General features: G+C 46.1%; 1 protein-coding gene across 1 annotated transcript in view; it reads left to right on the forward strand.

Moving 5' to 3' along the window:
* Positions 1 to 12,240, forward strand: part of ATRNL1 (attractin like 1) — a 2,575,823-nt gene that overhangs the window by 1,004,626 nt on the left and 1,558,957 nt on the right. Inside the window, exons 14-15 of the mRNA XM_069611898.1 lie at positions 6,920 to 7,052; positions 11,254 to 11,435. Coding sequence (XP_069467999.1) covers positions 6,920 to 7,052; positions 11,254 to 11,435 — 315 coding nt within the window. The remainder of the gene's footprint in view (positions 1 to 6,919; positions 7,053 to 11,253; positions 11,436 to 12,240) is intronic.

Consider the following 12,240-nt stretch of genomic DNA (forward strand, 5'->3'; position numbering starts at 1 on the left):
AATGATGTCCTGGCATGGAATGGTGTGGAGGTGCCATGAGGCTAGGGATGGGCTTGGCAGCCTGGGAGACCTCAGTATGCCTGTTCTGGTACCAATATCCTGGAGCAGGTGGAGGTTTCTAGGCACCCATGGTCACCCCAGAGTTGCCCATTAGCCTCCAGCACAGTGTGCCATAATTGATCCCAGTACAGTCCTTTCCTAATCCTAATGGGGTGGTGTCCTCTACCTCACAACACCAATCACGAGGGCTAGTATTGGGTGCACCATGTGACTCCAAAGCTATTGTGTGCTTCCTGAGGATCATTGTTAAGTGGTCACACTCTACAGTACTCAGCACATTGAGACGGTGGGCCTCATTATAAGTTGGCTGGTGTGGTATTAACGTGATGGTATTACCGTATACTGGCCCGTTAGCTCAGCAGCCAACTACAGGTTTACTTGTGAGGTGCCGGACTTCCCTCTAGCTGAGCGTTAAGCTATGGCACCTTCCTGGCAAAAAATTGCTGGTATTACCAGTGCCAGTAATACCGGCAAAGTCCCCCATGGAGTCCAATTGGACTCCATGGAATGGGGATTTACATCCGACACTGGCACTTGCAATCCGGTGGTAATACTGCTGGACCGAGTACCAGTATCAGTATTTCAGTTTGCCGGTATCCTGGCAAACTTGTAATGAGCCCCAGTTTCTCCTTTCTGTGGCCTGCAGTATATGTATCTGGTAATAGTAATTGGTAGCACTGGAATTTGGAGGGTCAACCAAAAGCCTTTCCTGGTATTCTAATTGGCGGAAATCAACGTTGATAAGTGCATGGCTGCTTGGCCCCACAATGATCTTGGTTACTCCTTAGTTGCAACCTCTATTGCGATTAATCCAATGCCTCCAAGAAGCAAAAGGATGACAGGCAGATTACACTACACTGCAAGCTTCTTTGAGCGCTCTATCAACACTTTGATTGGGTGGCACCTCATTCAGGGTAATGTAGCAACCCACGCCAATATTGCACAGTTATTCTAACTGCTTTTCGTGCACATGGGCGTCCCCAGTAAAGAACAACAATCACATTCCCACCCTCTGGGAAAATAAACACATTGGGCCTCATTAGGAGTAAGCTCATTTGGTAAGCTCACCGGCACCCTTGTTTCCAGATCGGCAAACGCTGAGTCTGCCTGCCAGGGCCGATGTACCCGACAGGTCTGGCCCTGCCGGGCACTGTTGCCACAGTAGGCAGACTGTTCTCGGAAGCACCGGCCCCATTGCTAACAGTCCCAGTGATTCCGTGTACCCACTCTCACAGAGTCTCACAGTGCTCCATGGGAATGGGGACTAACAATTTGCCAGCACCTGACTTCCCACTCGCCAGACTCATAATGAGCCGGTGGCACCGTGAAGTCAGGCCCCGTCAATTATTATGATTCTGGCGGCAACCCGCCGGGAGCACAGGCACGGTTACCGCCGGACCCGTAATGAGGCCTATTGATTGATAACAATAATCCTGTTTATTTAAGTTGTTTTTAGATGTTTCTCACCTCACAAGAAGGGGAATTTACCCAAAACACTGTTAGCTCATCCAGGACAACAACAAAATACAAACAGAATATAAAATGTCGAATTGGGCTAACACAATCTATTAAGAACAAACAACCACATTTAAATAACCAGGTGAATTATTTTTCGGAATAATGCATTATTAAATAACTTCACTCACTTTAATGAGAAATGCAATAATTAAAATAACATTTAAAATCTATTCACATGTATACTCTCGGAAAAACTATGATTATTATTTTGAAGTCGCTTAAAAAATGTGCCTATTGAATGTAAACATTGTAAGAATCTGGGTTGGGGGATGGCTCTTAGTCAACGTCTTAACCTCTGTGACGAGCTTTCTCCCAGCACAACCAATAGGTGGATTTCAAAGTGACATTTAATGTATAGGGAGGAGTGGAAAGGATATTCTGTGCCAGACAACTAGTCTCTGAGAATCCTATTCACTATACACCACCCTCCCTACTTCCCCCATCATGATATTTATCAGACCATTGTTAAACCAGGCAAAAGAAAACAATATTTTAAACATGCTGTTCATTTGGGAAATGTGCTGTACAATTGGGGCCTCATTACGAGTTTGCAGGCAGCCTTGCTTTCTATAGCCTGGGCCTTCTTCTTGCTCCTCTGTGCCTTGCATTCTATAGCCTGGGCCTTCTCCTTGCTCCTCTGTGCCTTGCTTTCTATAGCCTGTGCCTTCTCCTTGCTCCTCTGTGCCTTGCTTTCTATAGCCTGGGCCTTCTCCTTGCTCCTCTGTGCCTTGCTTTCTATAGCCTTTGCCTTCTCCTCTGTGCCTTGCTTTCTATAGCCTGGGCCTTCTCCTCGCTCCTCTGTGCCTTGCTTTCTATAGCCTGGGCCTTCTCCTCGCTCGCATGGGCCTTCTCCTCGCTCCTTTGTGCCTTGCTTTCTATAGCCTGTGCCTTCTCCTCGCTCCTCTGTGCCTTGCTTTCTATAGCCTGGGCCTTCTCCTTGCTCTTCTGTGCCTTGCTTTCTATAGCCTTTGCCTTCTCCTCTGTGCCTTGCTTTCTATAGCCTGGGCCTTCTCCTCGCTCCTCTGTGCCTTGCTTTCTATAGCCGGTGCCTTCTCCTTGCTCTCTGTGCCTTGCTTTCTATAGCCTGGGCCTTCTCCTCACTCCTCTGTGCCTTGCTTTCTATAGCCTGTGCCTTCTCCTCGCTCGCCTGGGCCTTCTCCTCGCCCCTCTCTGCCTTGCTTTCTATAGCCTGTGCCTTCTCCTCGCTCCTCTGTGCCTTTCTTTCTATAGCCTGTGCCTTCTCCTCGCTCGCCTGGGCCTTCTCCTCGCTCCTCTCTGCCTTGCTTTCTATAGCATGTGCCTTCTCCTCGCTCCTCTGTGCCTTTCTTTCTATAGCCTGTGCCTTCTCCTTGCTCCTCTGTGCCTTGCTTTCTATAGCCTGGGCCTCCTCCTCATTCCTCTGTGCCTTGCTTTCTATAGCCTGTGCCTTCTACTTGCTCCTCTGTGCCTTGCTTTCTATAGCCTGGGCCTCCTCCTCATTCCTCTGTGCCTTGCTTTCTATAGCCTGGGCCGCCTTCTTGCTCCTCTGTGCCTTGCTTTCTATAGCCTGGGCCTTCTCCTCGCTTCTCTGTACCTTGCTTTCTATAGCCTGTGCCTTCTCCTCGCTCGCCTGGGCCTTCTCCTTGCTCCTCTGTGCCTTGCTTTCTATAGCCTGGGCCTTCTCCTCGCTCCTCTGAGCCTTGCTTTCTATAGCCTGGGCCTTCTCCTTGTTCCTCTGTGCATTGCTTTCTATAGCCTGTGCCTTCTCCTCGCTCGCCGAGGCCTTCTCCTTGCTCCTTTGTGCCTTACTTTCTATAGCCTTTGCCTCCTCCTCTGTGCCTTGCTTTTTAAAGCCTGTGCCTTCTCCTCACTCCTCTGTGCCTTGCTTTCTATAGCCTGTGTCTTCTCCTCGCTCCTCTGTGCCTTGCTTTCTATAGCTTGTGCCTTTACCTCTGTGCCTTTCTTTCTATAGCCTGGGCCGCCTTCTAGCTCCTCTGTGCCTTGCTTTCTATAGCCTGGGCCTTCTCCTCGCTCCTCTGTGCCTTGCTTTCTATAGCCTGTGCCTTCTCCTTGCTCGCCTGGGCCTTCTTCTCGCTCCTCTGTGCCTTGCTTTCTATAGCCTGTGCCTTCTCCTTGCTCCTCTGTGCCTTGCATTCTATAGCCTGGGCCTTCTCCTCGCTCCTCTGAGCCTTGCTTTCTATAGCCTGGGCCTTCTCCTTGCTCCTCTGTGCATTGCTTTCTATAGCCTGTGCCTTCTCCTCGCTCGCCGAGGCCTTCTCCTTGCTCCTTTGTGCCTTACTTTCTATAGCCTTTGCCTCCTCCTCTATGCCTTGCTTTTTAAAGCCTGTGCCTTCTCATTGTTCCTCTGTGCCTTGCTTTCTACAGCCTGTGCCTTCTCCTCACTCCTCTGTGCCTTGCTTTCTATAGCCTGTGTCTTCTCCTCGCTCCTCTGTGTCTTGCTTTCTATAGCCTGTGCCTTCTCCTGGCTCCTCTGTGCCTTGCTTTCTATAGCTTGTGCCTTCTCCTCGCTCGCCGAGGCCTTCTCCTTGCTCCTTTGTGCCTTACTTTCTACAGCCTTTGCCTCCTCCTCTATGCCTTGCTTTTTAAAGCCTGTGCCTTCTCATTGTTCCTCTGCGCCTTGCTTTCTACAGCCTGTGCCTTCTCCTCACTCCTCTGTGCCTCGCTTTCTATAGCCTGTGCCTTCTCCTCACTCCTCTGTGCCTTGCTTTCTATAGCCTGTGTCTTCTCCCCGCTCCTCTGTGTCTTGCTTTCTATAGCCTGTGCCTTCTCCTCGCTCCTCTGTGCCTTGCTTTCTTTAGCCTGTACCTTCTCGTTGCTCCTCTGTGCCTTGCTTTCTATAGCCTGTGCCTTCTCCTCACTCCTCTGTGCCTTGCTTTCTATAGCCTGTGCCTTCTCCTCGCTCCTCTGTGCCTTGCTTTCTTTAGCCTGTGCCTTCTCGTTGCTCCTCTGTGCCTTGCTTTCTATAGCCTGTCTTCTCCTCGCTCCTCTGTGCCTTGCTTTCTATAGCCTGTGCCTTCTCCTCACTCCCCTGTGCCTTGCTTTCTATAGCCTGTGCCTTCTCCTCGCTCCTCTGTGCCTTGCTTTCTTTAGCCTGTGCCTTCTCCTCACTCCTCTGTGCCTTGCTTTCTATAGCCTGTGCCTTCTCCTCGCTCCTCTGTGCCTTGCTTCCTGTAGCTTGTGCCTTCTCCTCTTTGCCTTGCTTTCTATAGCCTGTGCCTTCTCATTGCTCCTCTGTGCCTTGCTTACTGTAGCTTGTGCCTTCTCCTCTGTGGCTTGCTTTCTATAGCCTGTTCCTTCTCATTGCTCCTCTGTGCCTTGCTTTCTATAGCCTGTGTCTTCTCCTCGCTCCTCTGTGCCTTGCTTTCTATAGCCTGCGCCTTCTCCTCACTCCCCTGTGCCTTGCTTTCTATAGCCTGTGCCTTCTCCTCGCTCCTCTCTGCCTTGCTTTCTTTAGCCTGTGCCTTCTCCTCACTCCTCTGTGCCTTGCTTTCTATAGCCTGTGCCTTCTCCTCGCTCTTCTGTGCCTTGCTTCCTGTAGCTTGTGCATTCTCCTCTTTGCCTTGCTTTCTATAGCCTGTGTCTTCTCATTGCTCCTCTGTGCCTTGCTTCCTGTAGCATGTGCCTTCTCCTCTGTGGCTTGCTTTCTATAGCCTGTGCCTTCTCATTGCTCCTCTGTGCCTTGCTTTCTATAGCCTGTGTCTTCTCCTCGCTCCTCTGTGCCTTGCTTTCTATAGCCTGTGCCTTCTCCTCACTCCCCTGTGCCTTGCTTTCTATAGCCTGTGCCTTCTCCTCGCTCCTCTGTGCCTTGCTTTCTTTAGCCCGTGCCTTCTCGTTGTTCCTCTGTGCCTGTGATTGGCTCCTCTCTAGCTCTTTAAATCTCCTTTTTGCCTGTAGAGTTTGCTTTCTTTGTATTTCCCTCAAGTTTTTAAGAATGTCAGATTGATAAAGTCAGTGACAAGAAGGGTTAGGAACCCTATGCATGATTTGGGATTGCAATTCTCTATCCAGCGACACCATGCAGGTCGCTTTTCCTGCGCAGCGTCGCCTAATTGCTAGTATTGCTGTGCTCTCCATGATCTGGGCGAGGTTGTGATTGTGTTCACCGCAACCACGTGACTTTGATGTTGTGTGCGCATGCTGCTGGTCCGTCTGCTTGTCGAGGAAGATTCTTCTCGCACTCACAGAAGAGATCACTAAGAACAGTCGCACTGGAATCCTCCTGACAAAACCTGGAGGGGGTGCTTCAAGAGCTGGAGACAGGATCATTTAGTTTTACAGAGAGTTTATGGTGGATGGTGTCTTCCTTATTTCAGAGAGTGTAATTGCAAGGCAAGTGTTAATAATTCAAAGGCTCAGTAACACATTGAGTGGGTGCATAGGCCCTAGTCCAGGCCTCGTTGGCTGGATCCATGTCAGGCTTTCAGGATACCCCTTATTAATAGTCATGGGAGATATTTGCATACAATGATTCTGAATGTATGCAAGTGCTTCCTCATGAATATTAATGAGGGATACCCTGAAAACCCCATCAGGCTTCCTGGCCCTCGAGGCCTGGAGTTGGACAATCCTGCCCTAAACCATGGAGAAGAGCATGATGGGATGCAGGGACCTACCTGCCGTTCTAGAGGGCTTAGCAGCACACATGCTCACCTCGTTTCGTATCAGTGAGGTAACCTAAGAGGTGTAACTCAGCAGTACTGAGCCCAGTACTTCATAAACAGTGCCCGTGCCCCTTTTCAGAATAAGCCAGGCTTGGGTGGGCTCCTTCCTGCACTAAATGATGCAAAACATAAGTTTCCCTTTGCGGGAAAGGGGACAACGTGAGGTTTTGACAGTAACAATGGACAGGTTACTCCAAACTGCAGGCATACACATGGTATGTCTCTGGTGGTAAGAGTGGTGATGGGCCAACATGGGTCAGTTTGCACACATTTATTTGTGGGGGGAGGAGGGAGCATTAAGGATTACCCAGCACTGTTGCCTTCCTTTTCACAGAACATCTGTTGCCAACGCAGTGATGGATTGTACTTGGCTAACCTAGACTGAGGTTCACCTCAAGGGCAAAGACGAATGTGGGTTCAAACACTAGGATTTCATGGGAGAGCACACAGAAGACCCCAAGAGGTGCAGTTCAGGCTATGATCCCAGAAGCGGTGCGTTGTGTTCTGATTTCCCCATTTATCCCAGGTGTTATCCCATCCAAATCACGTGAACGACCCTGCCTCAATGTCCTTTATTGCCAGGATTGGAAACTCCAAACTAGCCCCAGTGCTGAGCGATGTAGAAAACCAGACCATGTTTGTAATCCTATTTTCTTTTTTCTTCTCTTTGTCGCCACTAGTCTGTCAGAAACTACACCAAGTGCCATGTGCGGAACGAGCAGGTGTGCAGCAAACTGACCAGCTGCAAAAGCTGCTCCCTGAACTTGAACTGCCAGTGGGACCAGCGCCAGCAGGAGTGCCAGGCTCTGCCAGGTAAGATCTCGCCCGATGGCAACACATTGCGTGGCTCGAGCATGCTGGTATGCCTTCAGGTACCTTGCTCTTAGTGGACTGAGGAACTGCATTGTCATTCCGTGCCTGCAGATAGATTAATTTATTTATTTATTCATTGCATTTATTATACGCTCAAACCCGGAGGTGTCACGGCGTAGTTAGACATCTTGATTATATAGATACAATAGGATTCATACTACATTTCACAAAATAACAGGAGACAGATGGCAGTGCAATAGTTAGCTGGCGTACAGTTTTTTCAGGAGGGGAGCAGGGATACTGCAGTAAGACAGAGCACGTTCTGCATGAGGCGCAATCATTGAACATATCAATGCCCAGGCTTTCACATCTGGGCAGTGGCACGCGTGCCACTCAGGTACTGGCATTAGCTTCTCTTCCCCTTCTTTTTCAATTTATGTTATTTGTATGTTATGCAAGCGCCCTGAGACCTTTGGGTGAGTGATTGCGCTATATAAGAAACTCTTTAGTTCGCTTACAGCCCCTGTGTTCTGAATTAAGGGCAGCCGCTCTTTGCTGAGGTGCAAACTGTAAGCAGTGTTTGTTGGAGACTGATGCTGACACATGTTATTGGGAAACCCCTGCAATATAGCCCTATGCAGGCCTGGGATGACGAAGAGCTAGCATGTTACAAATTGGCAGAGCATATTTGACAGGTGCTCAGAATCTGTGATTGGGTAGGGCGTCGAGGCCTATGAGCTGAAACCATCCCACACCTAGCACCTTGTCAGACTTGGCTTCATGTCAAATGTAATTGGAGGCAATGACTATGTAAATAAACTCAAAGTCATGCAGTCATCTTCTACCATGACATTATAACCCTTACTTATTTCAAAGATAACTGGGTTGCACTGAAAAGGCGGATCTGTCCTTTGTACCTTCTTGCCTTTAGAAATGACCTATTTCATTTGACATACAATGCAATAACACACATCGAATTCACTTTTGGACAGTGAAAGGCTTAGAAGCCATTCCTGGGTTTATCATTTAAAAACCATTTGTATTCAGCAACCTCACTACTAACCCACGACATCAGAGCTGCTGAAACGAATTCACCTTCCCTCTTCTCTCATTCTTTCATGACAAACCCATCATGTTTAATTTAACATGTGAAGTAAGAACTCTTAAATTAAGAAGGATCGTTTTGTGTGGGACAGCATGAAACCACCTTGAATAGCTTGATATACATATGTGTTCAGTCCTGTAGTGAGTAGTGTGCAACACTAAAACTAGTAGTAAAGGTCATATGTATGAGCTTCAATTACCAAGCACTGCCAACAGCTCAAACATTCAGTACAGTAAATGCTTGCTGTGTTTCACGGTCTAGTTTAAACAAGCTAGCATTACATTGAAACAAACAAAACTGAGTGTGCTAATTGGTGTACGCTTCAGCTTTTCTTCTAGTCTTTAAAACTTTAAATGTGTCATTAACCCAACCTGGTTATCCTCTGCCCCCGGAAACAGTTGTTTCGTTTTTGGTGCTAACGATGAATTACTTTGGCTCAGATGGAGCCCGTCAACTAAGACAGAATGACAGTTTTTCATTTGATCATTGCCACACTCACTCTCTCTGCTCATTAAAAATACATATTTTCTTCTGGCACACCTAGCAATCCTGGCCTGCCAGCTGTGCTTCTTTACCACAGAAAACTAGAGGGGTGCCCCTGAGAGGAAGGAATGGGGTCTAGATAAGCACAAGAAACGCAAGACATCCTGCCACTAGCTAGTTTGACATACAATCATTCGTGTATGGAGCAATTCTTTACGAGGATGGCTGGAATAAATCAGCCCTGCAAACCCTTCGAAAGCCTGGTACTGGGTTCAAACTGTTATGCAGGTAATAAAGTAACTTACAACACATTTCGTTAAAATCGACCTTCTAAAATGGGCCGAATCAGTTTTATTTCTGTTTGCATATACTAATACATTGGTGAACAGCTTTTTTTTCATTATTTGATGGCAAGTTTTTCACACTGCTATTTTCTTTTTAACAATTTTTGGCACTTATTTTTCGTTTACATGTTTGTATATCCAAGACAAAACTTACAGTTGTGATGCAATGTTCCAGAGGGAACTACACCCTGACAGAGACTCAGCATTGCTCACTTCTTGTCTGCAGCATGACCTATGTTAGGTCATAAAATTTGACACACACATGATATGATAGGTTATTTATAACGTGCTTAATACCCAGAGGTTTCTAAGCGCGGACCCTGTGTTGCTCCGTCTCGTCTTGCTTCCAAGGCGAGCGCGTTGCCGCTGTGCTATCCTCCCGGGACTAGACACAGATTCAATCATGTCGTTAAATTGCTTCTTTATGCCTAATATGCGCAGTTCCATGTCAAAATATTTGGGTTGTGGTTAAGTACCATGTATTAGCACTGAAGTGAAAAATTGTGTGCCGTTCACATGCTACACATCATTGTATCACAACTGTATGTTTTGTCTTGGATATACAAACATGTAAAAGAAAAATAAGTGCCAAAAATTGCTGAAAAGAAAATAACAGTGTGAAAAAACTGCCATAAAATAATGAAAAAAACAGTTCTCCAATGTATTAGTATATGCAAACGGAAATAAAACGGATTCGGCCAATTTCGATTTGCACAAAATGTGTTGTAAGGTACTTTATTACCTGTGTAACAGTTTGAACCCAGTACCAGGTTTTCGACGGGTTTCCAGGGCTGATTTATTCCAGCCATCCTCGTGAATAATTGATCCATACACAAATTATTGTATGTCAAACTAGCTAGTGGCAGGACGTCTTGCGTTTCTTTTGCTTCTTTAGCACAGCCCCTCTGCATATGTCAGCCTGCAGTCACCCTCTCGTAGTATAATGGAGTGTAAAAATCAGCCTGTCACGCCTGCTCATTATGGCCTTTATGGCTGTAACTGCATTACCTCATATTTTTTGGCTCAATGTTGTCTTCTCCTTTCAAAGCATTCGTTTCCCGTGGGGGATAGTCTTGTCCTTCAGGTCCACTTCTTTTGAATCTAAGCCAGATCTGATCTCTCCCTTTAAGTGTGGACAACTGCACCTAATTACCGAACAGTTGTCCGGCCCCGGAGGGCTTTTCAATCTTCAGATAATATGGACATAACGAATTCCCCTTGCAGCGCTCATTCTGACCGCTATATCAACCGCCATGATTCCATGTGTATTAACTTCCTGCTTTTTCGGAATGACTCCCTACGTCATTTCATTTTGACGCATGCGCCCTATAATTACTATTCCAAATTCATGCGAGACAAATTGTATCTTAATGCCATGTTTGGCTTCATCTACTGTTCCTTTTAAAACATACACAACAGTCTTTCAGTATGGCTTTAATAAAAAGATCATTTACACCCAAGCACACCCCCAAAACCTTTCTCTCGGCGTGGTGTGGATATGTTACTAAAATAAATCCATACTTATTTATAAAAATACATTTCCCTTTGATGTGTGTTGTTATAACAATGAAATTCCATGTGCAGGTCTAATAATAGCGTTCAGAGCGGCTTCTAGGTGCTTTCATGTAATCAATAAATGTTTTATTATACTTTATGTGTAAGATAATTGTGGAAATCGCTCGCATCTCAGAGATATAAACATCACAACAACACTTTAAGTTCACCCTACGCTAGGCCTCAAGTTAAACCCAATTTCTGCATAGACTGGCATAATTCAGATTAAGATTGCTAACAACACATTAAGTGAATATGTTTTTTGAAATTGCTTTGATGTTGACATATTTCTTACATTTTATAATTTGTTTTATAATTGGTTATTTATAATTCACTTAATACCCAGAGGTTTCTAAATGCGGACTCCAGGATCGAACCTGCATTGCTTTGCATCGTCTAGCTTCCAAGGCGAGAGCGTTGCCCCTGAGCTATCCTCATGGAAACGTGGTTTTTCAGGTTGTGCAGTTAACAGATGTTTAAAGAATACATCTTAGCTCCTAATGTTTAATAACTTATTCACTTAATGATCTGTTGGCAAAACATTTTTGGAAGTTGCAACAATTTACACAGACACCTGTTTCAAATTGAAATGTAATTTGCTGGCTACCAGAATGGATCCTATTCTGCCAAAAGCAAAAAACTCTCTTTAGTGGTCTTGTAATGCTTATGCTGGTTGACTGTTCCTGATGTAAGGAGTCTTTTTCTTGCTCTGCAGCTCACCTCTGCGGAGAGGGCTGGAGCCACATCGGAGACGCCTGTTTACGCATCAACTCAAGCCGCGAAACCTACGACAATGCAAAACTCTATTGCTACAGCCTCAGCGGGAACCTGGCCTCTCTCACAACCCCCAAGGAGGTGGACTTTGTGCTGGATGAGATCCAGAAATACACAGTGCAGGTAACTGAGAATTGCAATGTCCTTCCTATGCCTCTTCTTGGGCTTAACCCCAGCAGGGGCTTTTGGAGTTTCCCTCTGGCACTCGTGTTTCCTAATCTGTCTCTGTTATTTCACTTCTTGAACTAAAACGCGTCTATACGTTGATTGTGTATCTACCTTGTGTATTAACGCCCTACAAAATGTTTTGAAATGTAGGTACACAGCACATATACTCTTTTTCATGCTCCGGTTAAGCAGAGAAGATGCTTTACAATTCTGAATACATCTGTTTGAATCCTATTTCAAGCGTGCTGAGAGGTAGTTGCAATCTCTATCCCTATCGAAATGTGCTGTTTGGGAGCTGCAATCTGTATCCCTATCGAAATGTGCTGTTTGGGAGCTGCAATCTGTATCCCTAGCCAATATGCCACTTGGTAGCTGCAATCTGTATCCCTATCGAAATGTGCTGTTTGGGAGCTGCAATCTGTATCCCCATCGAAATATGCCACTTGGTAGCTGCAATCTCTATCCCTATCGAAATGTGCCAATTGGTAGCTGCAATCTCTATCACTAAACAAGTATGCAGAATGATAGCTGCAATCTATATCCCTATCGAAATGTGCCAATTGGTAGCTGCAGTCTCTATCCCCACCGAAATGTGCCAATTGGTAGCTGTAATCTCTAGCACTAACAAAATATGCAGAATGATAGGGATACAGATTGCAGCTATCTAAATATGTCAATTGGTAGCTGAAACCTTTTCCCTATCCAAATATACCAATTGGTAGCTGCAATCTGTATCCCTATCCAAATATACTGATTGGTA

This window comes from Ambystoma mexicanum, chromosome 8 (assembly GCF_040938575.1).
Source record: "Ambystoma mexicanum isolate Mex_15411 chromosome 8, UKY_AmexF1_1, whole genome shotgun sequence".
Lineage (NCBI taxonomy): Eukaryota > Metazoa > Chordata > Amphibia > Caudata > Ambystomatidae > Ambystoma > Ambystoma mexicanum.